Below are 26,195 nucleotides of genomic sequence, written 5' to 3'. Positions count from 1 at the left end.
GCAGCTGACAGGTACCGGATGGCCAAGCGGAACGCAGCTTCGGCGGTTGCTGAGGCAAAAACCCGGACGTGGGAGGAGTTTGGCGAGGCCATGGAGAATGACTTCCGGACGGCTTCGAGGAAATTCTGGTCCACCATCCGGCGTCTCAGGAGGGGGAAGCAGTGCGACGTCAACACTGTTTACAGTGGAGATGGCGTGCTGCTGACCTCGACTCGGGACGTCGTGTGTCGGTGGGGAGAATACTTCGAAGACCTCCTCAATTCCACCGACACGCCTTCCATTGTGGAAGCAGGGCCTGGGGACTCTGAGGCAGACACTCCAATCTCTGGGGTCGAAGTCACTGAGGTAGTTAAAAAACTCCTCGGTGGCAAGGCCCCGGGGGTGGATGAGATCCGCCCGGATTTCTTAAGGGCTCTGGATGTTGTGGGGCTGTCATGGCTGACACGTCTCTACAACATCGCGTGGACATCGGGGACAATGCCTCTGGATTGGCAGACTGGGGTGGTGGTTCCCCTCTTTAAGAAGGGGGACCGGAGGGTGTGTTCCAATTACAGGGGAATTACACTCCTCAGCCTCCCTGGTAAGGTCTATTCAGGGGTGCTGGAGAGGAGGGACCGTCGGGAGGTCGAACCTCGGATTCAGGAGGAACAGTGTGGCTTTCGTCCTGGCCGTGGAATAGTGGACCAGCTCTTCACCCTCAGCAGGATCCTCGAGGGTGCATGGGAGTTCGCCCAACCAGTCCACATGTGTTTTGTGGACTTGGAGAAGGCGTTCGACCGTGTCCCTCAGGAGGTTCTGTGGGGGGTGCTTCGGGAGTACGGGGTACCGAGCCAACTGATAAGGGCGGTTCGGTCCCTGTATCACCGATGCCAGAGTTTGGTCCGCATTTCCGGCAGTAAGTCGGATTCGTTCCCAGTGAGGGTTGGACTCCGCCAAGGCTGCCCTTTGTCACCGATTCTGTTCATAATTTTTATGGACAGAATTTCTAGGCGCAGCCGAGGCGTTGAGGGTGTCCGGTTTGGGGACCTCAGCATCGCGTCTCTGCTTTTTGCAGACGACGTGGTGCTGTTGGCTTCTTCAGGCCGTGATCTCCAGCTCTCACTGGAGCGGTTCGCAGCCGAGTGTGAAGCGGTCGGGATGAGGGTCAGCACCTCCAAATCCGAGTCCATGGTCCTCGATCGGAAAAGGGTGGAATGCCCTCTCCGGATCTGGGATGAGATCCTGCCCCAAGTGGAGGAGTTTAAGTATCTTGGGGTCTTGTTCACGAGTGAGGGGAGGATGGAGCGCGAGATCGACAGGCGGATCGGTGCAGCGTCGGCAGTAATGCGGACTCTGTACCGGTCCGTCGTGGTAAAGAGAGAGCTGAGCCAAAAGGCAAAGCTCTCAATTTACCGGTCGATTTACGCTCCTACCCTCACCTATCTATGGTCACGAGCTATGGGTCGTGACCGAAAGAACGAGATCCCGGATACAAGCGGCCGAAATGAGTTTTCTCCGCAGGATGTCCGGGCTCTCCCTTAGAGATAGGGTGAGAAGTTCGGTCATCCGGGAGAGACTCGGAGTAGAGTCGCTGCTCCTCCACGTTGAGAGGAGCCAGATGAGGTGGCTCGGGCATCTCATCAGGATGCCTCCTGGACGCCTCCCTGGGGAGGTGTTCCGGGCATGTCCCACCGGTAGGAGACCCCGGGGACGACCCAGGACGCGCTGGAGAGACTATGTCTCTCAGCTGGCCTGGGAACGCCTTGGGATCCCCCGGGATGAGCTAGATGAAGTGGCTGGGGAGAGGGAAGTCTGGGAGTCCTTCCTGAAGCTGCTGCCCCCGCGACCCGACCCCGGATAAGCGGAAGAAGATGGATGGATGGATGGATGATATATTTTATTTCGTGTAGCAACTTGTATGTTTTTATCGTTACAGTTCAGTAGTCGTTGGCTCGTTGAACTCTTGTTTTTTTAAATAAAGAGCCGTTTACCAAACCCACGTCTTTCCTTGTACTTTGTTAACGCTACAATATAGTTATATACTAGATCTGTGGAATAACGACGATGCTTACGTCAGGGCGCACGCGCGGCGTTGTTGACAAAGGACGAGGAATTTGATCGATGGATTTAATGATTTGGAGTGACACAGATGGTTTGATAATATTATTGCTCATATAATAGTTATTTGATATATAATTTATATCTCGTTATATGGGCCTGTGGAATATTTTTAAGTGCAAGCACTGTCAGCAGCACACACCCGGCCGGCATTGTTGACATAAAGGACGATCGATGGATTTGATGATTTGGAGTGACACAGATGGTTTGATAATATCATTGCTTATATAATAGTTATTTGATATATAATTTATATATCGTTATATGGGCCTGTGGAATGTTTTGAAGTGCAACCACCGTCAGCAGCGCGCACCAGGCCGGCATTGTTGACATAAAGGATGATCGATGGATTTAATGAATTGGAGTGACACAGATGGTTTTATAAACGTGTTATTTATGTAATAGTTATTTGAATAACTCTGAATGTTACGTCAGGCCCGTTCTCAGCTCTTCGTTTGTGTTTATGTCACGTTAGCATACCTATCGTTTAGCCTGTTGTTGCTCGTTCATGTCTGTTCTTGGTGTTGGATTTTGTTGAATAAATTTCCCCAAAATGCGACTTATACTCCGGAGCGACTTATATATGTTTTTTTTCACGTTATTGTGCATTTTCTGGCTAATGCGACCTATATTCCGGAGCGACTTTTAGTCCGAAAAATACGGTATATGTTAGGGTTTACAGATTATCTTGATCGTATGATTATGTTGGAATGTAACCTGTAATAATTAACCTAGCTTGTCCTGTCTTAACAAAAGTAGTAGAACAAAGTGCTAAGATCTTTTGAACTGATTGACTAGCTGCAGAGGAAGCAATCAAAGTTGCTTTGTTTACACAACGTCGTAAAATACCCCCTGCTATGCTTTGATCAGCAGGCCAGGGGCTTCAACCCCATCCTGTCCACTCTCACCCCCACTCTCACCCCCACTCTCAATAAAAACGCTCCTGCAAGAGGCCTGGGTCAGACCTCATTTGATCATCGCTGTACGCACAGCGACGAATGACTCTCCACCTGCAGGTGTTTAAAAGGGCATACTGTCTCCCGTGTGGTTCTTGCCAAAATAAGTTAGAGTGAGCACCACTCTAACAGTATTCTTTCATCGATTCTTCAAGACGATATATTTGGTCGGAATGTTTGCCATTTGATGTGATTTCGCCTCATAAAATATACATCTTTCATTAATCTGACCTGCAGGCACTGAAGTGATGGAGACTGTTATTCATAATACCGTTTTTTTCCATGTATAATGCGCCCCCATGTATAATACGCACCCTAAAAATGGCATGTCGATGCTGGAAAAAAGCCTGTACCCATGTATAATACGCACCCAAATTTTGACTTTTTTTTTTTTTAAAGTCCCAATGATCATCACACACGCATCTGGGTGTGGTGAAATTTGTCCTCTGCATTTGACCCATCCCCGTGTGATTTTGATCCATCCCCTGGGGGAGAGGGGAGCAGTGAGCAGCAGCGGCGCCGCGCTCGGGAATCGTTTGGTGATCTAACCCCCCAATTCCAACCCTTAATGCTGAGTGCCAAGCAGGGAGGCAATGGGTCCCATTTTTATAGTCTTTGGTATGACCCGGCCGGGTTACTTAAGTCCGTAAACGTAAAATTATTTCAGAAAAAAGATTATCTTTGGGAACAACCGGATGTTATTCTGCCGGTCAGTATCAAGCAAACTCGATAGCGAAGAAATATGTGAGACTCTCAACGGGATCACCAATATTTGAGTGATGTTCCAGTTATTTATCACAATTATTTATTATTAGAATAATAATATATATAATATATATAATAATTATTTATTATTCACAATTGTCATGGTGATCTTTCTGGTGATTTCTTAACTAGGCTGGATGTATTTTTTTTGTTGGTGTTGATTTCTCCGACTGCCCAGAAAGGCACCACCGCGATCACTTAGGTTAAAATGAAAAGAGAGGAAAGTGACGTTGTAAAGAACCATCCGTGACAAGATTTTCTTCAAAAATTGTTGTACCATGATTTTCTTCAAAAAAAATAAAAAATAAAAAAAAGAAAAAAAAAAAAATTGTACCCATGTATAATGCGCACCCCAGATTTTAGGACAATAAATTAGTTAAATTTTGCGCATTATACATAGAAAAAAACGGTATTATATTTTACAACAGGGGTCTCAAACTCCAGTCCTCGGGGGCCGCATTCCTACATGTTTTCCAAGTTTCCCTCGTTAAACACACCTGATTCAAATGATCAGTTCATCCTCACGTTCTGCAGGAGCCTGATAATTGAATCGGGTGTGTTTAACGAGGGAAACTTGGAAAACATGTAGGAATGCGGCCCCCAAGGACTGGAGTTTGAGACCCCTGTTTTACAATATAATATATAATTACTTAAATGAATTAATGTATATACTAGGTCATCAAATCAGTGTCAGTTGAGTCTGTCAACTACGATGCCTGTAGTATTTTTAAGGTAAAGCGGGTGTCGCGGGTGTCAGCAGCCAGCGACACAGTGTCAATACAGTTTGCCAATGTGTCGGGACGACACACGACGCCTCATGGACCCATCACTACCGTAAACGTACTCAGAAACATTAACGGAACAGCCTATTTTGAAATGAAATAGCCTCGCGGGTACAACAGCTATTCAGTGACGCCCCCTGACCACGGTTGCCGTAATGCTGGAAAGCGATGCAACCTTGTAATTTACTAGTTGTACTAAAACGTACTGAAACATTTTGGCAGACCACTGTGTACAACCAGTATGGATCAACAAATTCATCAATTGATCCATATATAAGGGGCTCTGCATTATAAGGCGCACTGTGTTTTTTTGAGTAAATTTTAAGTTTTTAAGTGCGCCTAATAGTGCGGGAAATACGGTAAGCAACAAACAAACACAACGACTGAGTTTGCCCGTTAGTGATTGGATGTAAGGATTGGTTGAAAATTTCCCATCCCATTCGTCCTCTCACTTGACGTCACCTCTTGCCTTTATCCATATTCGTAATGGGATGCAATTTTACAGAGACGATGCCACCCTCACTCTTACAAATGAAATACAAGTGGGGGGAAAATAATGAATGGACCAAAATACAAAACAGAGCCAATGGAGGAAGAAACATACAAACAAAAACAAAACAGTCTATGTAAGGAAAACTGAACAAAAAACATTTCAAAATGTTTGTATTAAAAAAAAACATTTATTTTCATGAAGTGAAATTGAGAAATGTACAAGCTGTTTTTAACAACGCAGTGAACAGATCATAAATGGGAGTTCTCAGCATCCAAAGAAATTAATCCCGAAATGATTTATTCGTTCAACAATAAACGACCTCGAACTGAGACCTACTCCTGTGGTCCTGCAGCCTCTCAGACAAATCAAAAGCCGACTGCCATTCTATCATAGCTCCTGTTTCCCACGGCTGGCTCTGTTACCTTCCAAATCTAGCTTGGCGCTCTCCGTCTTCTTTTTGCTCTTCTTCTTGGCGGTCACTTCATCCCCCTGCTTGCCGTCGTCTTTCTTGGCAGCCTTCCCAGGGAAGACCTGTCCTTCAACCGTGACGTCCAAGCAGCGCTCCTGGGTCAGCAGGAAATCTTTGACTTCCCAGGCTAAGCTGCCATCTCGCAACATGAATATCACCCTATTGGACCCCACCACAAACCTGCAGGGGGACACAGAGAACATGTGTACTGTTTTAATTTTATCAAGCAAAAATAAAGAGGAAATTGATAAAAAATCAAACATGGTCAAATACGTGTCATACCTTTGGATGTCATAGTTTGCATTGAAGAGGCTGCCCTGCCACAGGCCTGTGATCTCCTCCGTCTCCTTCTCAGTGGGTTCCCCTGACACTGTAGCAAAGACCATCAGCGTGCGACCCTTCTTGGACATTTTCAGCAGATCCTCAGGTTTGGACTGGTCAACCTTGGAAAAGTCAATAGGAGGAGGAGCTCGCCGGTGCTCTGGAAGATCACCCTCCTCAATGTCATCATCTTTCTGTGTGCATAGGAGGAGAAATGTTGTAAGAAGCGGTATTATTTATTGCACTTGGTCTAATTCAAAGTCTGTGGACTGTGAAACTGTACCCTGTATTATCAAACTGTTTTAAAATAATGTTTCATTTTTACTACACATTACTCACCATGGTGTTTTTTAATCCTGCGCACAAGCAAAACGTTTTTAAGGAAAACTAATACCAAAACTGACTTTAAAAAACAAAAATCACTCTGAAATCTAATTAAAACTAACTAAATTTGAAATGACAAAACTTAAAACTATATGAAAACTAACTAATTAAAATTCCAAAATTATAATAATCCTGCTCTGGAAGTGATTATTTATTTTACGTTAAATTTGTAATAAATTAAAAACAAAGTACCAGGCTTCCAAACCTACGCATTGGAGATTTCAACATTGTATCCTTTGTCCAGAACCTAATTTTCACACTTCTTTAGTCATTTGTGACATTTGAGGAAATAGATGTGCATATACTAAAGCAATTTATTTTCACTTATAACGGTTGAATGAAATCTCAGAATTTTCTGAAGGAATGTAAATGCTATTTAGTACCCTTACAAAAAATATTTTTTAGCTTAACAATGTTAAATAATTGCAGATTTAACAATAAATCATTTTTTATCATTATTACACATATATTTGGAATAATTATACAGGACTGTCTCAGAAAATTAGAATACAGTGGAGCCTCGGTTTTCGAACACAATCCGTTCCAGAAGGCTGTTCGAGAAGTGAATCGTCCGAATTCCGAATCATATTTCCCCATTCCAAATAATGAAAAAAAAACTAATCCGTTCCAAACCCAAAAAAACCCGCCTTCTTTAACCATTTTTTCATTTGCGCATTTTTGTCCAATCGCGCAACTGCAGCGCACCGCCGAACGCGCAACCGTAGCGCGTCGCCGACCGCGCAACTGCACCGCGCTGGTCGCATTATTGTGACAGAGCCGTCGCTGAAATTTAGAAAATATTTTTAAAGTCCTGATGTACTTTCCAAAATTTAAGAGGACATCAGTGCGCAGGGAGCTTAATTTTGTCCGATCGCGCAACTGCAGCGCACCGCCGAACGCGCAACCGTTGCGCGCCGCCGACCGCGCAACTGCACCGCGCTGGTCGCATTATTGTGACAGAGCGGTCGCTGAAATTTAGAAGATAATTTTAAAGTCCTAATGTACTTTCCAAAATTTAAGTGGACCTCAGTGCGCAGGGAGCTTAATTTGGTCCGATCGCGCAACCGCAGCGCGCCGGGCGCTCACTGTCTCATTGCTTTAGGAGCGTCTTTGTGTTTTAGGATGGCTTTACTGCTCCCACTTGCTTCCTTTGGAGGCATGATTAGAGTTAAATGCAATCCTCAGAGAACGAGAACGTCAGCAATCAGCAATATTAAAATAATAAAAGGCTTGCAATATTTCAGTTGATTTGTAATGAATCCAGAATGTATGACATTTCTGTTTTTTTAATTGCATTACAGAAAATAAAGAATTTTATCACAATATTCTAATTTTCTATGACAGATGATGCAAGCTCTCAGGCTGGCAAGGCTCTACAGCAGTGGTCCCCAACCACCGGGCCGCGGACCGGTACCGGTCCGTGGGTCACTTGGTACCGGGCCGCGGAGCCGCACAGGAAAAAAAAAATAAATTTTTTTTTTGTTTTTTTTTATTGACGATCAATTCATTCATGTTAAGACGCTCGTCCCGGTCACGTGACATGTTTCCCCAGTCGAGCCCGCAAAGCTAGCAAAAATGAGTAAGAATTTATTTTGAAAAATATAAAAAATTTGGCGAATCTCTCCCAATTACATCTGTCGGTGCATCTGAAAAATAAGGACTCTTGACACAGGGCGCTCGTCTCGGTCACGTGACATGTCACCACAGTCAAGCCCGCGAGGCAAGCAAAAATGAGCAAGAAACAGAGAAGTTTGGAAAGCTTCTTCGGAAAGGGAAAAACGTCCAATGAGGACACTGAAGAAGAAGAGGCTACGACTTCTCAGAAAAGGAAAGCTGCATTTAAAAGAACATTTCTGGAGTCCTACTTAAAATATGGATTTATCGCCACAGGTGACTCTGACGCGCCAAGTGCACTCCGCATATGTGGCGAAAGGCTAGCTAACGAGGCAATGAAGCCTTCAAACCTGCTTCGGCACATGGAGACCAAGCATCCTGCATTTAAAGACAAACCTTAACCACTTCGGGTGTCATTGTCTCCGATTACGCCTAGATGGGAACGGCTCATTTCTGAGAAAAGAGCTCGGTGCTCCCACTAATTCAACGTTTTATTTTTATGTGGTTTATATTTGGTTTTATGCCAGTCGTATCATTTTATTTCATCCTATTTATATATATAAATATTTAAATAATAAATATATAAATATATTTATTTATATAAAGGCCGGTCCGCGAAAATATTTCTGACACGTAACCGGTCCATGGTGCAAAAAAGGTTGGGGACCACTGCTCTACAGTTTACATTGACCAGACGGTGCCATAAAATTGTCACCATCATTCTCTTAATTATTCAGAAGCATCCTAGTCATCAAAAGTGCTACAATTATCAAATAAAGACAATGATGAAATCACTCGTTTTAAATTCACAACTTTCTGTTGGTGAATTTAAACAAATCTGACAGTCAGGTTGCTGATTGCTAACGTAACAAGGGACCTATAAATTAATTTGAAACTATTTTTTATTTTACAGAAACTAGAGATGTATGAGACGTACACAGTGGTACCTCTACTTACGAAAGCCTATACTTACGAACTTTTCGAGATACGAACCGCAACCTCGCAAATTTTCTTTTTTTTTTTTGCATCCACTTATGAACCAAATTCTGACTTCCGAACCGGTGCCCCAAACCCTGCCCACCCAACCTGTCTCCTTTACGCAGCCATTCCCTGTTCGTCTTAGCGCGTTAGCAGTGTAAAAAGCAAGTAGTGCAGTCGAGTATGTCTCCTAAGTCTATTGTGATGAAACTCAAAATCCTAAAGAAGCAAGGCGAAGGTATGCGTATCGTCGAGCTTGCGAGGGAGTATGCTCGGTGTTGTGCCAAAGTAGGTACCCCGTGAAAACTGGTATCACCTGCCACGGGAGTGCGCACGCATTGAGTGAAAAGCAGAAGCCGTTGCCGTGCGGCAAACTGTGCCAGCTTGTTTTCAATAAAAACATGAATACACTTTTGTGTTTGTGGATTTTCATCTTTAGAAGCGAGGTTCCTTATCTTTTTTTTTTTTAGGTTCGCCCTCGCTTACTGCGCAAGGTGCGTTCAATGACCATTCACACAGTCAGAAAACTCAATAATTATACCTAAAAGCAATGACAAGTACATGAGCACGTCGAAGCAATTTACTAGCCTGACTTTTTCTATTCTTCTCGGGGTATTTTATTTAAGTGTAGAAAATTAGACCTAGTTGCCCCCCTTTCCAAGCAAAAAGAGGTAAAAAAAATGGAGTGATATTTATTTATTTTTATAAAGACTTGAAAAAACAAAAATTAAACTGTTGTTTTTATCTTCTGAGTCTTTTACATAGTAATAAGGTAAAAAGTGTGACTTTTGGAATAGTGTGGCTATTTGCTTTTATATTTATTCCTATGGGAAACGTTGCTTCTACTTACACACTTTTCGCCTTACAAACCAGATCGCGGAACGAAACAAGTTCCTAAGTAGAGGTACCACTGGACAATATCAGGTCCACCAATATTGTCTTTTCCATATAATTTGCAAAAATCAAATTCCACACTTTTGTGCACTTTCGTACTTGCAGAGGAAGCCTGCGATAGCAATGGTTGGTTCGAAATCTGTACCATACATGCATAACCATTTGATATAATTTGAGGATCACCATCCCACCGATACTTATGTTTGGCAAGGGAACTTTGTCACAGTCGATCCAACGACGGCTAAATCACACCCAAGGGTAAATTTGAGGATGACGTTAATGTGTCTGAATATCGACAGTGACTATTTGGACATTTGAAAACGTGTACTGTAGCTATTTTGTTAAACATAAGCTATGCTAATAATGATCGAATGAATGAAAAGTAGCATGTTGCAGTACCTCCCACTGCTCAAGAAGACGAGCCATATCTGCATCATTGTAATCTCTTATGTCCTTCTTTTTCTTAGGTTTATCTTTACTGTCGGCCGCTAAAGAATGAAACAAACAAGTACAAAAGAGGAGCGCTACACATTTCCACCGAAAGGCAGACGTCATGTTGGCATATGGTCCCAGCTGATTGGCTGCGGCTTTTGCCGGTCACAAGACAGTGGGACACGTCTCAGCGGTAAAATTCCACGGGAAACAAAAACATTATCTGGGGTACTTTCAAAATAAAACCATATCGTCACCGGAGATGTACTGTGCAAATCTCAACGGACTAGGACACACACGTACAAGCCGTTAGTAAATTAAATTAGCTTGTCTTTATATGATTGTAAAAGTTCGAGCCAAAAAAAGCACATGAATTAAGATGAATACAAGCAGGTGGATTTTTCCGCATAATTGATCTTCCCAAAATGCAAAATCATTCGGATTATTATTGACCAGTGGGGGTGCATAGAACAGATTATTGTAAAGAAAACTCTTGACTTTATTTTCTCTTTAAACCTCCTCACATTGACTCAGTTGTGTCAAACAGATACCCTCTTATCAGGAAAAGGGAATAGGGTCTTCCAGATGTGACATACACAAAACAAGGGCGTCCAGGAGACATCGTAACCAGATGCCCCGAACCATCACATTTGAGTCCTCCCAATGCAGAGGAGCAGCCACCATGATGAACGTCTCACCCTCGGCATAGAAAACTCCGTTCTTATCTTCGTTACCTTGTTCAACTCGTGACCATAAGAGTTGAATGTAGATGCTTAAGGTAAATAAGACAACAAAATGCGACTATCTTTATTCGCTTTTCAAATTCCTCACGTCTGAAGCGACAGAGTTCATCATTGGACATTTTTTTCGTTTTCCTACACTGTTGGATTTGCAGGAAGCAAGTTTGAAATGTTTTCTCTTATAACCTACAATAACTGGCGTTCCTACATTTTAAAGTTTTGTAACTGTCATTGAAAGTGGAGTGCGCCAAAAATTCCCATAGAAATAACGCCGGTTACGCAAAAACAGAAGTGCCTCCCACATGCAAAGGATCATGAAGTGTCGGAAGAGGTGGATAGAATAACAGTGTGCGTGTGTGTGTGTGTATGTGTGCGTGTGTGCGTGCGCGTGTGTGCGTGTGTTAGAATGGACTTTAGACAAAAAGTTAGGAAAAATAAGAGGGCACTGATCTAAAAGAATCACTGGGTTATTCATTCATCTTCCAAATGTTATTTAGAATCTAATTTTGCAGTTCATTTTCTGTACAAAACCAAACTGTTGTAATCTATTCAAATAATTGGTTTGACATTTGATAATATAAAAGAAGGTTATGACACATTGTTAGTGTAGTCAAGTCAAGTCAAGTTTATTTGTATAGCCCTAAATCACAAGCAGTCTCAAAGGGCTTCACATAGACAAAAATTGACAATTATTCTCAAAGCATCCCCTGATCTTAAGCTCCCAAAAGGGCAAGGAAAAACTCAAAACCCCTGCCCGGGGAAAATGAGAAACCTTGAGAAGGGACCACAGATGGAAGGATTCCCCTTTCAGGATCACCAGGTTGTAATGGATGCAGAGAGGGCACAAATAATACATAATATGAAAATCAAAAGTAGATGTCCAAGTCAGAGCGAAGGGCTGCCAGAGGAGCCCTCTGCTATCCTGGCTGTGGAGGTTGAGCTGCAGTTCCCCCAGTGTAAAGTTAAAGTTAAAGTTAAAGTCCCAATGATCGTCACACACACACCTGGGTGTCGTGAAATTTGTCCTCTGCATTTAACCCATCCCCATGTGATTTTAATCCATCCCCTGGGGGAGAGGGGAGCAGTGAGCAGCAGCAGTGCCGCGCTCGGGAATCAGTTGGTGATCTAACCCCCCAATTCCAACCCTTAATGCTGAGTGCCAAGCAGGGAGGCAATGGGTCCCATTTTTATAGTCTTTGGTATGACCCGGCCGGGGTTTGAACCCACAACCTTCCAGTCTCAGGGCGGACACTCTACCACTAGGCCACTGAGCTGTAGTCCGCAAATTGCTTCAAATCAACCTTTGCTGATAAGATTTATGTGATAGGCTAGGGTAGGATAGTTTTGGATGAGAACAAAAATGTACACCAAACGCAATGTCCTATTAAAAACAAATATAAAAACTGGTCCAACGTTTAAGTTCTTTAGAACTTATCCTTCCCAATTACAATGCGAATTTGGCATCCACAGCCATTTGTCATGTCTCGTCCCCAGTTTTGTTATGTGTGTAGATTGTCATCGTCTCTGTGTGTCTGTGTGCTCGCCCCTCCCTTCCTGTGTGCCCATGATTAGTGTAATCATACTCACCTGCCTCTTGTTACCTGTGTTGTATTTAAGTTCTGTTTGTGTGTCACTCGCTGTCGGAGCATTGCATGCATGTTTGCTGCTGTCATGGTAATGCCACCCTATCTGTTTTGCCGCACGTCTCTGTTCGGTTCCTGTTGTTGATTTTGCCAGTAAGTTATGTCAGTCTACCAAGTCTGTGTTTTGAGTTTGCTTCAATAAACCCTGGTCCAAGCTGCACTTGGTCGCCCTGCTCCATTTCCTCCCTCCATCCGTGACAGAATGCTCCGACCACTACAGCGACCAGCGCTTGGACCTCCCTCCACCATCAGCTCCCACTGCGACGCCTGATCCACGTCCATCGTCCGAGCAGGTTCCAGCGCCATAGGCTTCGCAGCCGCCATCGGACGCCGCGACGCCGGACCCGCGGCCGCCATCGGAGTGCCTCCCGGCTCCGCGGCCGCCATCGGACTTCGCTCCCGCGACGCCGGACCCGCGGCCGCCATCGGAGTGCCTCCCGGCGTCATCAGACTCGCGGTCGCCATCGGGCTCCACCTCAGCGTTGCAGGACCCGCGGGCGTCGCCAGATTCAAGCCAGCTGCGCCGGAGCCGCGATCGTCCATGGCCCCACCCCCACTGCTGCAGCGCGTGCTGACTCTTGCCGCTGCGCACAGCTCCGCCTTCCAATTGCCGCTGATTGCCGTCCGGACTTCAAACTGCCGCCAATTGCGGCTCTGACTTTTCAAGTTTCCGCCGAGCACGGTTCCGTTCCCAGAGTTTCCGCCGAGCGCGGTTCTGTCCCTGAGTTGCCGTCGTTTGCGTTTCATGTCCCCCAAAGTCGCCGCCTGAGTGCGGTTCATGTCCCCCAAAGTTGCTGCCGATTGCGGTTCAGGTCCCCCAGTGTGTGCCGCGAGTGTGGCCCTGGGCCCCTGAACGCCGCTGAGTGCAGTTCTGTCCCCGAGTCGCCGCCCGAGTGCGGTTCTGTTCCCCAAGTTGCTGCCGATTGCGCGTCACGCCCCCAGTGTGTGCCGCGATTGTGGCCCTGGGCCCCTGACCGCCGCTGCGTGCAGTTCTGTTCCCAAAGTTGCTGCCGATTGCGCGTCAGGCCCCCAGTGTGTGCCGCGATTGTGGCCCTGGGCCCCTGACCTCCGCTGAGTGCAGTTCTTTTCCCCAAGTTGCGGCCGATTGCGCGTCAGGCCCCCAGTGTGTGCCGAGAGTGTGGCCCTGGGCCCCTGACCTCCGCTGTGTGCAGTTCTGTTCCCCAAGTTGCTGCCGATTGCGCGTCAGGCCCCCAGTGTGTGCTGCGAGTGTGGCCCTGGGCCCCTGGAAGCCGCTGAGTGCAGTTCTGTCCCCCAAGTCGCCGTCGAGTGCGGTTGTTTCCCCAGTCGCCGCCGTGCGCCGTTCAAGCTATTTCGAAAACCAGTAGGGCCATTTGGACTGGTGCGTTATCCCCCCCCCCCCCCCCCAAGCTGCACTTGGTCGCCCTGCTCCATTTCCTCCATCCATCCGTGACACCACTCATGAACATGGTCACAATATTACAAGGTAGAATACAATGGCAGTGACCTTGTTGTAAAGATCAGAGTTACAGCCCGAGTCATGCATATTTTAGAGCTGTTTCCCTGTGCTGTGTAGCACTCACGCTACAGTCATTACAAACGGTAACCGTAAGTTGCACAGGGATTAGTTTATACTGTATGTAGTATGTAAAAATTTGTGGGAAAAAGAAACATTCCTGCAGTTTGGTTATAATTCCAAGATAATTACTCCTATGCACAAAAAAGAAACAATTTATTTGGCAGCAATGAGCTTGAAAAATATCAGTATATTATCGTATATTTTAAAAAGTACCGTTTTTTTCCGTGTATAATACGCCCCCATGTATAATACGCACCCTAACAATGGCATGTTGATGCTGGAAAAAAGCCAGTACCCATGTATAATACGCACCCAATTTTTTTTTTTTCTTTTTTTTTTCTTTTTTTTTTTTTTTTTTAAAGTCCCAATGATCGTCACACACGCAGGGAGGCAATGGGTCCCATTTTTATCGTCTTTGGTATGGTCTTAACTAGGCTGGATGTATTTTTTTTGTTGGCGTTGATTTCTCCGACTGCCCGTAAAGGCACCACCGCGATCAGATGAAAAGAGAGGAAAGTGACGTGCGGACATGTGAAAAAGGCGGCTCTGTATGGGAGAGACGTTGAAGAGGAATAAAAACACCCTTGGAAACCAAAACTTGCCCCTCGTCGTGACTCGGAGCCGCAACAAATGTTTCGGATTTGTGTAGGGCAGTGGTCCCCAACCTTTTTTGCGCCACGGACCGGTTGCATGTCAGAAATATTTTCGCGGACCGGCATTTATATAAATAAATAATACATTTATATAAATAAATAAATAAATAATACATTTATAATAAATATATAAATACGATGAAATAAAATGATACGACTGACATAAAAACAAGTACAAATGACAAAAATAAAACTCACCATTATGTTGAATTAGTGGGAGTTTGTTTCTCAGAAACGAGCCGGTCCCATCTAGACTTAATCGGAGACAATGACACCCGAAGTGATTAAGGTTTGTCTTTTATTGCAGGATGCTTGGTCTCCATGTGTTGAAGCAGTTTTGAATGCTTCATTGCCTGGTTAGTTAGCCTGTCACCACATATTAGCTTTGCGGGCTCGACTGGGGAAACATGTCACGTGACCGGGACGAGTGTCTTGACCTGAATTAATTGATCGTCGATAAAATTTTTTTTTTTCTGTGCGGCTTGGCGGCCCGGTACCAAGTGACCCACGGACCGGTACCGGTCCGCGGCCCGGTGGTTGGGGACCACTGGTGTAGGGTACATTGTGACAGCAAACGAGCAGGTGATCGAGCAAGCGTCTGATACGAGAGCATTGCGTTCGTATGGAGCGTGTTTGAAGTGAACAGCAGAGACGAAAGGAACAAGGCAAAGTGTTGTGAAATAAAATATTACCTGTAATACGCATTTTGTTATTTGCTGATTGTATTAAACTATCACATTCATTGTCAGTCAAGAAGAGGACTATTATCCCTTCTTTGACGAAATGACCAGAGCACAGTACAAACACACTATTGTTCTTTCGGTATTTATTCAACCCACATTCTTTCACAACATGACAAGAAGAGAACAATACATAAATCAATACTCGTACCAGTACCATGATTTTCTTAAAAAAAAATAAAATAAATAAAAAAAAAATTAAATTAAAAAAAGAAAAATTAAAAAAAAATTGTACCCATGTATAATGCGCACCCCAGATTTTAGGACAATAAATTAGTTAAATTTTGCGTATTATACACGGAAAAAAACGGTATTTACCGTATTGGCCCAAATATAAGATGACCCTGACGACCCCCTCTTTTTCAAGACTCAAGTTGGAAAAAAGACTTTTTGAACACCAAATTTAATTTTTATACAGAAAATATTTACAGTACATCTGAAACAAATGATCCTGTCGAGCTCTTGAAAGCGTCCGCTCTGAGGACCACGGAAAGCTTTTCTCTGATTGTGAGCATTTTTTAGGCGATCTTTTTGAGCTCTCCATCTCCGTACATTACATTCTGTGATACCATATTTCACAGCCGCTTTGCAATTGTTTGAAGACTCTGCCTCATTTATCACCATCTTGAAGTTTGCATCATAACTTCTCGTAGGCTGCCGGTTAACCTGGCCGATCTTCGACCCACTTTTCTCCAGATTGTCGCCACGTTTCTGTTTGGGAGCCTGAGGACTGTATAGGGGGTTGGCTCGGAAGGTTTTCGCCCCCGGGTGTCGGTCAGAACACAGGAGGGAAGACGCGGTTCAGTTTTGATTGCTTTACTGAATTATTGGCAAAAAAGTAACAGGCACTGTGGCTCATAGGGGCATACAGGCAAACTGGCAAAAGGGTATAGGCACACGTTTGGTCGTAAGGATGTGAGAGCAGGTGCGTGTAGTGTACATGGGTGAGTGTTTGGGTGTGTGAATGTGATTCTTGTGTGTGTGATTATTGTATGAAGCGTGTGAAGGGTGTGTGGAGTGTGTTTGTGTGTGTGTGGTGTGTGGGTGCGTGTGTGTGTGTGCGCCTGTGTGTGTGTGTGTGTGTGTGTGTGTGTGTGCGTGCGTGTGGTGTGTGGTTCTGCAACAGACAGAAATATAGTACGTAAGTCAACGCTCAACTTCTGACGTCACACAACACTAGTAGACGGCACACATTACATAACTAACTACGCGTAACGCTTCCGCTATACTAAATAACCATAAATGAAATACTCTTGGCAACACACCAAACTTAAGTCATCGATCGAGACTACAAAATACATTTGCTGGCGACCGTTAGTCGCCGCGGCGCTGCGTAACGGCTACTCGTACGGTGCGAGGGAAACTTAAAGGAGCGCGCCAAAGCTATCAATCAAACGGCGCACACACGAAACAAACCGCGATCAGACAAACAGCACAACAGTAGACAGTAGTAACAATGAAATGTATATATACCCACTTTTTGTCAAAGACGCACACGATCACAGCAACACACTCAGTCGATACCAGCAACCTTTAACTTACCGCTGCGCACAAGCTCCAACAACTGTGATAAGCTGAGGTAACTCACGCGAGACTTGAGGCGCGGTGACGTAACTGTCCAAAAATGTATAATGTCTAGACCCCGAATGTAAAACGACCCCCACTATTTCAGTCTTATTTCAATGCAAAAAACCCCGTCTTATATTCGGGCCAATACGGTATGTATTTTTATGGCAGAAACTTGACTGAACTGACAGTATATTGGGGGGACAGCAGTGGCTCATCTGTAAGGATTTGGGCTTAGGAGCCAGAGGGCTAAGCTTAACGTACTGCTGTGAAGAAAAAAGATGTCAAAACGCAAACAATGCTGCCTTGTATTTTATCATTATCTCTTGTGGGGAAATTGAACTCACACACTGCTGTATATTTGTATTGCACACCACACAGCGAGGCAAGTATGATTGAACAGGATGTGGAAACAGTGCTGCTGCACCTCTTGAGTTTGGAGTGGTTGTGCTTGTACGTGGTTCAAAGGCGCTTCACCAGGAGTCAGGAAACAGACTAGCATGTCTCCAACAAGTAATTATAATTTCTCTGCATCAGGATACAAACAGCATGTTGTTCATGGAAAGTTGTCAACAAGTAATTATAATTTCTCTGCATCAGGATACAAACAGCATGTTGTTCATGGAAAGTTGTCAACTTGCAATTTGTCCTCTGCATGTTAAACATGGACGGATAAGCGCTCTCTTTTCAAATGTAATGGTATGCAATTGCAAATGACATTTTACTTGATGATACTGTCACTTCTTTTTCATCTTCTATTCCGAACCACATATCCTCACAAGGGTCATGGGCATCCCAGAGCCTAACCCAGCAGTCTTTGGGCAGTACATGTTTGTGTTCACGCAAAAACTTCCCGCTTGCTTAGTCACAAAGCCCTAGCTCCACCGAATAGTATTGATAACAAAAGCTGCCGTTCACAATGGCCACATAGTACTTTGGGAGGGTAAGCAGCGGCTGTAATTCTTTATCTTTGAGTACCGTTTTTTGCCATGTATAATGCGCAAAATTTAACTAATTTATTGTCCTAAAATCTGGGGTGCGCATTATACATGGGTACAAATTTTCTTTAATTTTTTTTTTTTTTTAATTTATTATTATTTTTTTTTTAAGAAAATCATGGTACAACAGGACTGAACGACAACAGTGTGTTTGTACTGTGCTCTGGTCATTTCGTCAAAGAAGGGATAATAGTCCTCTTCTCTTCTTGACTGACAATGAATGTGATAGTTTAATACAATCAGTAAATAACAAAATGCGTATTACAGGTAATGTTTTATTTCACAACACTTTGCCTTGTTCCTTTCGTCTCTGCTGTTCACTTCAAACACGCTCCATACGAACGCAATGCTCTCGTATCAGACGCTTGCTCGATCACCTGCTCGTTTGCTGTCACAATGTACCCTACACAAATCCGAAACATTTGTTGCGGCTCCGAGTCACGACGAGGGGCAAGTTTTGGTTTCCAAGGGTGTTTTTATTCCTCTTCAACGTCTCTCCCATACAGAGCCGCCTTTTTCACATGTCCGCACGTCACTTTCCTCTCTTTTCATCTGATCGCGGTGGTGCCTTTACGGGCAGTCGGAGAAATCAACGCCAACAAATAAAAATACATCCAGCCTAGTTAAGACCATACCAAAGACTATAAAAATGGGACCCATTGCCTCCCTGCGTGTGTGACGATCATTGGGACTTAAAAAAAAAAACAAAAACAAAAAAACAAAAAAAAAAAATTGGGTGCGTATTATACATGGGTACAGGCTTTTTTCCAGCATCAACATGCCATTTTTAGGGTGCGTATTATACATGGGGGCGCATTATACACGGAAAAAAATGGTATTTTGGGTTGACTTTACTGATGTATGTGAGTGACATTGAGAGATGTTTGAACTTAGGGAGGGATAAGCTAATTACATTTGTCATACCTACTAGTAAGTTTGGCAACTATTAACATTTTTCTAGGGATGCATTTTTTTCAGACCAATTCCAGTACAAGTGCTTGCGTAGTCACCAATACCAATATAGAATAGAATAGAATAGAATAGATCTTTATTTGTCATTGTCACATGTACAACGAAATTTAAAAAGTGCCAACCGATCCGCGCATGCGCTAAAAAATAAATAGAATAAATAGAATAAAAAGATAAAAAAAACAAGATAAAAACCCACAGAAGAACATACACAGACATAATCATTTACGTTTAGCTGCATTCAATGTGACTACCGTTGTAGGGTAAAAACTGTTGGCGAATCTGCTAGTCCTCGACCTAATTAATCTGTAGCGTCTGCCTGATGGCAACAGTTCGAAAAGGGAGTGGCCAGGGTGGGAAGTGTCCTTCAGAATGTTCTGTGTTTTTTTGAGACAGGGGGTTCTGTGTAGGTCTTCCAGTGTGGGGAGAGGGCAGCCAATGATCTTCTGTGCTGTGTTGATGACCCCTTGGAGCTTTTTCCTCTGAGCAGCAGTGCAGCTGGAGTACCAAACACATATACAGTACGTTAAAGTGCTTTCTATGGAGCAGCGATAGAAGGACACCAGCAGTCTCTGTGTAATGCTGTGCCTCCTCAGCACCCTTAAAAAGTAGAGTCTCTGCTGGGCCTTTTTAAGCAGCTCAGAGGTGTTCACACCCCAGGTGAAATCCTCCTCGATGTGGACTCCCAGGTAGCGGAAGGAGGACACCCTCTTCACACAGACCCCGTCGATGATAAGTGGTGGAATGTCCGTTTTATTTTTCCTCCTAAAATCAATGACCAGTTCTTGGGTTTTAGCCGTGTTTAGAGGCAGATTGTTCTCTCCGCACCACTCCGATAGCTGGACCACTTCGTCCCTGTAGGCAGACTCATCCCCCTTTGAGATGAGCCCCACCACGGTTGTGTCATCCGCAAATTTCACGATGGTGTTGCTGCGGTGGGCGGGGGTGCATGCATGTGTGTAGAGCGTGTAAAGCAGTGGGCTCAGTACGCAGCCCTGTGGGGAGCCGGTACCAAGACTGAGAGGTGTGGATGTATGACGGCCCACTTTCACCCTCTGGCTGCGACCCGTCAGGAAGCTCTTAATCCACCTGCAAGTATTATGTGGAAGTCCCAGGCCCTCCAGTATGTCCACCAGTCTGTGGGGGAGGATGGTGTTAAAAGCAGAGCTAAAGTCCACGAAGAGCATCCGCACATAGCTCCCCGGCTGCTCCAGGTGGGACAGTGCAGCGTGGAGGGCTGTAGCTACTGCGTCCTCTGTGGATCTATTTGCCCTGTAGGCAAACTGGTGGGGGTCAAAACCTCTGAACAGGAGTGCTGTGATGTGACCCCGTACCAGCTTTTCAAAGCACTTCATGACCACCGGGGTGAGTGCGACTGGCCGGTAGTCATTGAGGCTGGTGATGTGGCGTTTCTTGGGCAGGGGGACTATAGTGGAGGATTTTAAACAGGATGGGACGGTGGACTCGGTAAGGGACTGGTTGAAAATCTTTGTGAAGACTCCAGCCAGCTGATCTGCGCAGTCCTTCAGGACACGCCCAGTGACGCCGTCAGGACCCGCAGCCTTCCTCGAGTTGATGGTCCGCAGCGTGCGCCTCACCTCGTGCTCCTTCACTGTGAGGGTGAAGCTGCTGCGGTCTGTGGGATGTGATGTGGCCGCTTCAGGTGGCTCGGACTCGAACCGGGCAAAGAAGGTATTGAGGACCTCTGCCAGTGAGGCGTCCCCTTCAGCAGCTCCGATGGTGGTTCTGTAGTTGGTGAGATGCTGGACTCCCTGCCACACCTGCTTGCTGTTGTTGCTGTCCAGGTGATCCTCAATCCTCTTCTTGTAGGCAAGCTGGGCCTCTCTGATGCCTCTCCTCAGGTTGGCTCTGGCTGTGCTGAAGAGAGCCCCGTCCTCAGACCTGAGGGACAGGGCGGTGTCCCTCTCCTCCAGCAGCCGAAGGACCTCCCGGGTCATCCAGGGCTTCTGGTTGGGGTATATCCGTATAGGTTTGTCCACTGTGACAGTGTCTGTGCAGTGCTTGATATAACACAGAACACTGTCTGTGAACACGTTCAAGTCCCGGTGTTCGAAGATGTCCCAGTTAGTCCTGTCGAAGCAGTCCTGCAACTGCTGAGAGGCGTCATCAGGCCAGGTTTTAACAGTTTTAGTGATGATAGGAGCTGATTTCCTGATGGTGGTATATGCCGGGATTAGTGGAGTGACATAGGGTCAGACTGGCCCAGGTGAGGTAGCTGTTTTGCCCTGTAGCCTAGCTTGATGTTGGAGTAGACCTTGTCCAGAGTGTTAACTCCTCTAGTGGCACATTTAACATGCTGATGGAAACTAGGGAGTGCTGCTTTCAAATCTACATGATTAAAGTCCCCTGCCATGATGTGGACTGCGTCAGGATATCTGCTCAGCTGGCTGCTAATACTGCCATGTAATAGTCCAATAGCTAGCTTAGCATTAGCCTCCGGAGGTATGTAAACAACAGTCGCCATGACTATGGTAAATTCACGAGGGAGGTAAAAGGGCCTGCATTTAATAGTCACGTACTCCAGGTCCGGGCAGCAGTGACTGTCTACAGTCACCATATTAGTACACCAGTTGTTATTGACGTACATACAGAGCCCCCCCCCTTGCTCTTGCCGGAGTTCTCAGTCCTGTCATGACGCTGTGTGGTGTATCCTGCTAGCTCGATAGCAGAGTCCGGTATGAGTGGATGAAGCCAGGTTTCGGTGATCAGTACCATGCAGCAGTCCTTCACGGTCTGGTTCGCAGACATCTGTAGCCTTAGTTCATCCATTTTGTTAGCAAGAGACCTGGCGTTGGTAAGAAACAGGCTAGGGAGCGGTGGTTTGAACGGCTGCTTCCGTAGCCTGGTTAGCGCGCCGGCCCTGCAGCCTCGTTTTTGCCTCCTCTCTCTGCGCTGCCTTCGCTTCCTCCCAGCGGGGATGGTGATCCAAGGGGAGCCGGGGCGCCTGATGATATCCTCCGGTATGTTTTTCGAGCGGTGAAACTCCGCTGCGACACTCAACTCGCAGCAAACACCTATCCTGAGGAGCTCCTGCCGGTTGTAGGTGGTGTATGATCGACATACAGTGGGTACAAACACTAACAAAAAACAAACAATGCTTAGATCGGGAGAGCACTGAGCCGCTGCAACTGCGTGCGCCGCCATCTTTCCTTACCTGCAAACCTGCAAGCACCAATAACACTAGTATTTTTGATACATACAATTTCCCCAAAAAACAATAACATATTTTTTGAAAGACCTTCATATCCCGATATAGTATTTTCCTCAACATTACATAAGATTCATTCAAAATTTCTAGTCTTCTAATTTCTAGTTTGTGATTGTAAAACAGCCACAGTGGTGCGGCCAATACTGGAATCGGCCAACACTGCTAATACCGATACCATGAAATATGTCAAAACAGAAATTGATACCTCACATCAGTACTCGCCCACCCCTAAATGTTTCTCAAGGTTTGATAACTCAGAAGTCTGGGGACTTGCTTGGCACAGACTTATAAAAGGCTCAACTTGACTTTGGTTTGTATGAGGATTTTGACTCTGAATTTGATATACAACTTAACAAATGGCGCACTGGGTAGCACGCCAGCTCACAGAGGTGGTGGGTTCAATTCTTACTCCGGCCTTCCTGTGTGAAATTTGCATGTGCTCATGGTGCTTTGGTTTCCTCCCAAATTCCAAAAACATGTGTGTGAGTGCGTGCGTGTATGTGGATGGTTGTACGTCTATGTGTGCACTGCGATTGATTGGCAACCAGTTTAGGGTGTGCCTGAAGTCAGCTGGGAAAGGCTCCAGCATACCCGAGACCCACGTGAAGAGGACCGGTTCAGAAAATAGATGGATGGATGGACTTTTAACCTGTTTGGCCTACGTTTGAAAAAATGCATTTGCTTTGTTCTAGAATTTTGTCGTTGTCATTGTGCACACCAAGCTGGCAACCCACCAGTACACTATGATGTAGCATTTTAACAAGTCACAATATTAGTCTGTATGTAAAGTTTTTCCAAACTGAAATACATTAATCAGCAGGAGGACTTTCGTGTTGAGCAAAGTTTTTCACGATTTAAATAAAACTGACAACTGGTAGAAAGGGTTTCTACTATAACTTTTTCTCCACCCAAGTACATTTGTCGAGGAAGGAAAGGAAACAAAAAGGCCCGGATCAAAAATGCACCGCCCATCACTAATTAAACCCATAACACAGGTCAGGTACGTTAGCTTCATGTTTTAGCTCACTGACAACAGGTCACACATTAACTCAATTTAATGATTGTCATGTGTCTGTACTGAGAAGACAACAATAATGTGAAGAATAGTTTGGGACATTTATTTTTTTAAAAACTATGTATTTGTGAACATTTTAGTACAGTTAAGTAATGCAAGTGCAGTTACTGAGTGAAAAGACTGTATGAGCAGACTTGTGACTTGCTTGAAATTTAGAGGGAATTTGACTGTTTGATTTTTGCCACATGCCTTGTGTAAACTTGAAGGTTATGACTTGATTTTTTCATTTGAATTGTTTATTTTTTTTATTTTTATTTTTTTTTTTAAAACGTTTATTTCGAACATTAAAGAAATACAAGAAAAAAATAAAAATACAGAAAAATGATAACTCCATAGCACAATAGAATATAAAAGAAAAAAGATATTGCATTATAATTTTCCTTTATCGTAAAATCATATTTGTTCAAAAAGGGAGTAGAAGGAAGCCTAAGCTTATCTGACTCTACCCCATGTAACTACATGTTTCTATTTAATTCTGTCAAGAAATTGTCCATAGTCAATATATTAAAGAAAAAAAAAAACATATATACATTTTATACATATATATATTTATATATATATATATATATATACATATATATATATATATATATACTATATATTTTCTCATTAGAATACAAAAGCAACTTAAACAACTTCACAGCATGTTACGGTATCCCGTCAATATTTTGTCCTTATACATTTTTTTAAACTTAGGTAAGGTACTACAGTTCTTTAATTCGTCACTGCTGGTGTTCCATAGTTCCACACCTCTAACTGTTATACAATGTAACTTTAAGTTTGTTCTCACCAAATCTCTTTTAAACATACGTGTTCCTCTTAAATAATGGGTACTTTCCCTCCACGCAAACAACCTCTGGATACTGTTTGGTAATTGATTATTTTTTATTTTGTACATGAGTTGGATGGTTTTAAAGTCGACTAGGTCGTTGTATTTCAGTGAGTTCAATTTAATAAAGAGAGGGTTAGATGGTTCTCTATAATCAGCATTATTTACAAGTCGTATTGCTTTCTTTTGAAGAATGAAGATTGGATCTGTGTTAGTTTTGTACGTATTGCCCCACACCTCCACACAGTACATAATGTATGGGAGTATGAAGGAGCAGTACAAGGAATATAATGATGACTGATTTATAAGGTCTTTTACTTTATATAATACTGCTAGTGATTTTGAAATTTTTGATTTGATATACATTATATGTGGTTTCCAACTTAATTTATTATCTATAAGCACTCCAAGAAATTTTACTTCATTTACTCTTTCTATTTCTATATTATTTATTGTAAGAATTTTGTCTGTGTTGGTCGGACGGTTTCCAAATATAATATACTTTGTTTTACTTAAATTTAGTGTTAGTTTATTTGTATCAAACCAACTCTGTAATTTTCCCATTTCAATTCCCACAGTATCCAGTAGTTGATCCAGGTCCTCCCCACTGCAAAGCAGGTTTGTGTCATCTGCAAAAACTACGGCCTTGAGTAACCTGGAGACCTTGCATATATCATTGACATACAAAATAAATAACAAGGGGCCTAATATTGAGCCCTGAGGAACCCCACACTTTACCTGCTGTAGTTTTGATTTACAGTCCATAAGTTGCACATATTGAGTCCTGTTTGATAAATAACTGTTTAACCAAGTGAGTGACATACCTTGTATCCCATATCTTTCAAGTTTTGTTAACAGTATTTCATAATTTACAGTATCAAAAGCCTTTTTAAGATCCAAGAAAACACCTACAACATATCGTCTATTTTCAATAGCTGTAGTTATTTCAGCTACGAAATCTAACAAAGCTAGTGTGGTGGTCCTATTTTTCCGAAATCCATACTGTTGGTCACACAGAATATTTTGTTTTGTAATAAAATCATCAAGCCTTTTATAGAATATTTTTTCTAATATTTTGGAGAATTGTGGGAGTAGAGATATTGGTCTGTAATTTGAGAATATATGTTTGTCTCCAGCTTTATATATCGGAATAATTTTAGCAGTTTTCATTTCACTCGGAAAAACACCATTTGTCAGAGATTGGTTGCAGATATGTGTAAGGGGTTTCACCACACATTCAATAATATTTTTAACAAGTGACATATCTATCCCGTTACAGTCGGTTGACTTTTTACCTTTAAGTTCTCTAACAATTTCTATTATTTCCTTCTCATTCGTTCCCCTTAGAACCATACTTTCGGCTATGGGTACATCCTTAAGTAGGTCACTTGTACTCCCTTTTTTTGCTACTTCCTCTGCCAAAGTAGGCCCAATACCAACATAGTAATCATTAAACTCCTCAGCAATCATAGTAAGATCATTTATAGTTATGTTATTACTGTTTACAAAGTAAGAAGGATATCCTGGCTTTCCAGTTCTGTTTTTAATAATCTCATTTAACACTTTCCATGTTATTATTGTATTACTCTTGTTTTCCTCCAGTATCTTGCTATAGTAGTCCCTTTTACTGTTTCTCATTATTTTAATCAATTTGTTTTTGTAGATCTTATATTTTAATTCAGCTTCATTTGTTCTTATCTTTAAGAAATCTTTGTATAATAGGTTTTTCTTCTTGCAAGCACTTAAGATTCCCTTTGTCAGCCATGGTTTTTCCACCGAATTTAGTTTAACTGCTTTCTTTACAAGAGGACAGTGTTTGTCATAAAGTTCGGATATAATGGCCATGAATGTGTTGTAGGCTTCATTTACATCACCCACATATACCTTTTTCCAGTCTTGTGTTAAAAGATCATTTTTGAATGAGTTAAATGAATTACCAGAGTTCATTCTACACATTTTAAAAGTTATAGCATCCTTTTTTTTCTTTGTACAGTCCTGGATCACTGCAAA

The 26,195-nt window shown here is 43.5% G+C and overlaps 1 protein-coding gene across 1 annotated transcript; it reads right to left on the bottom strand.

Annotated features, from left to right (window-relative positions):
* Window positions 1-5,264: 5,264 nt before the first annotated feature.
* On the bottom strand, window positions 5,265-10,346 carry mesd (mesoderm development LRP chaperone). The gene is made up of 3 exons (XM_037246792.1): window positions 10,153-10,346; window positions 5,845-6,077; window positions 5,265-5,742 (listed from the first exon to the last, which is right to left on the bottom strand). Exons 1-3 carry the CDS (start codon window positions 10,306-10,308, stop codon window positions 5,481-5,483), a joined length of 651 nt encoding a protein of 216 aa, XP_037102687.1. The 5' UTR covers window positions 10,309-10,346; the 3' UTR covers window positions 5,265-5,480.
* Between the last annotated feature and the right edge of the window lie 15,849 nt (window positions 10,347-26,195).

This window comes from Syngnathus acus, chromosome 3 (genome assembly GCF_901709675.1).
Source record: "Syngnathus acus chromosome 3, fSynAcu1.2, whole genome shotgun sequence".
NCBI classification, from domain to species: Eukaryota; Metazoa; Chordata; class Actinopteri; order Syngnathiformes; family Syngnathidae; genus Syngnathus; species Syngnathus acus.
The sequence above is the reverse complement of the archived record's forward strand: the minus strand, read 5'-3'. Positions and strand labels throughout refer to the sequence as shown.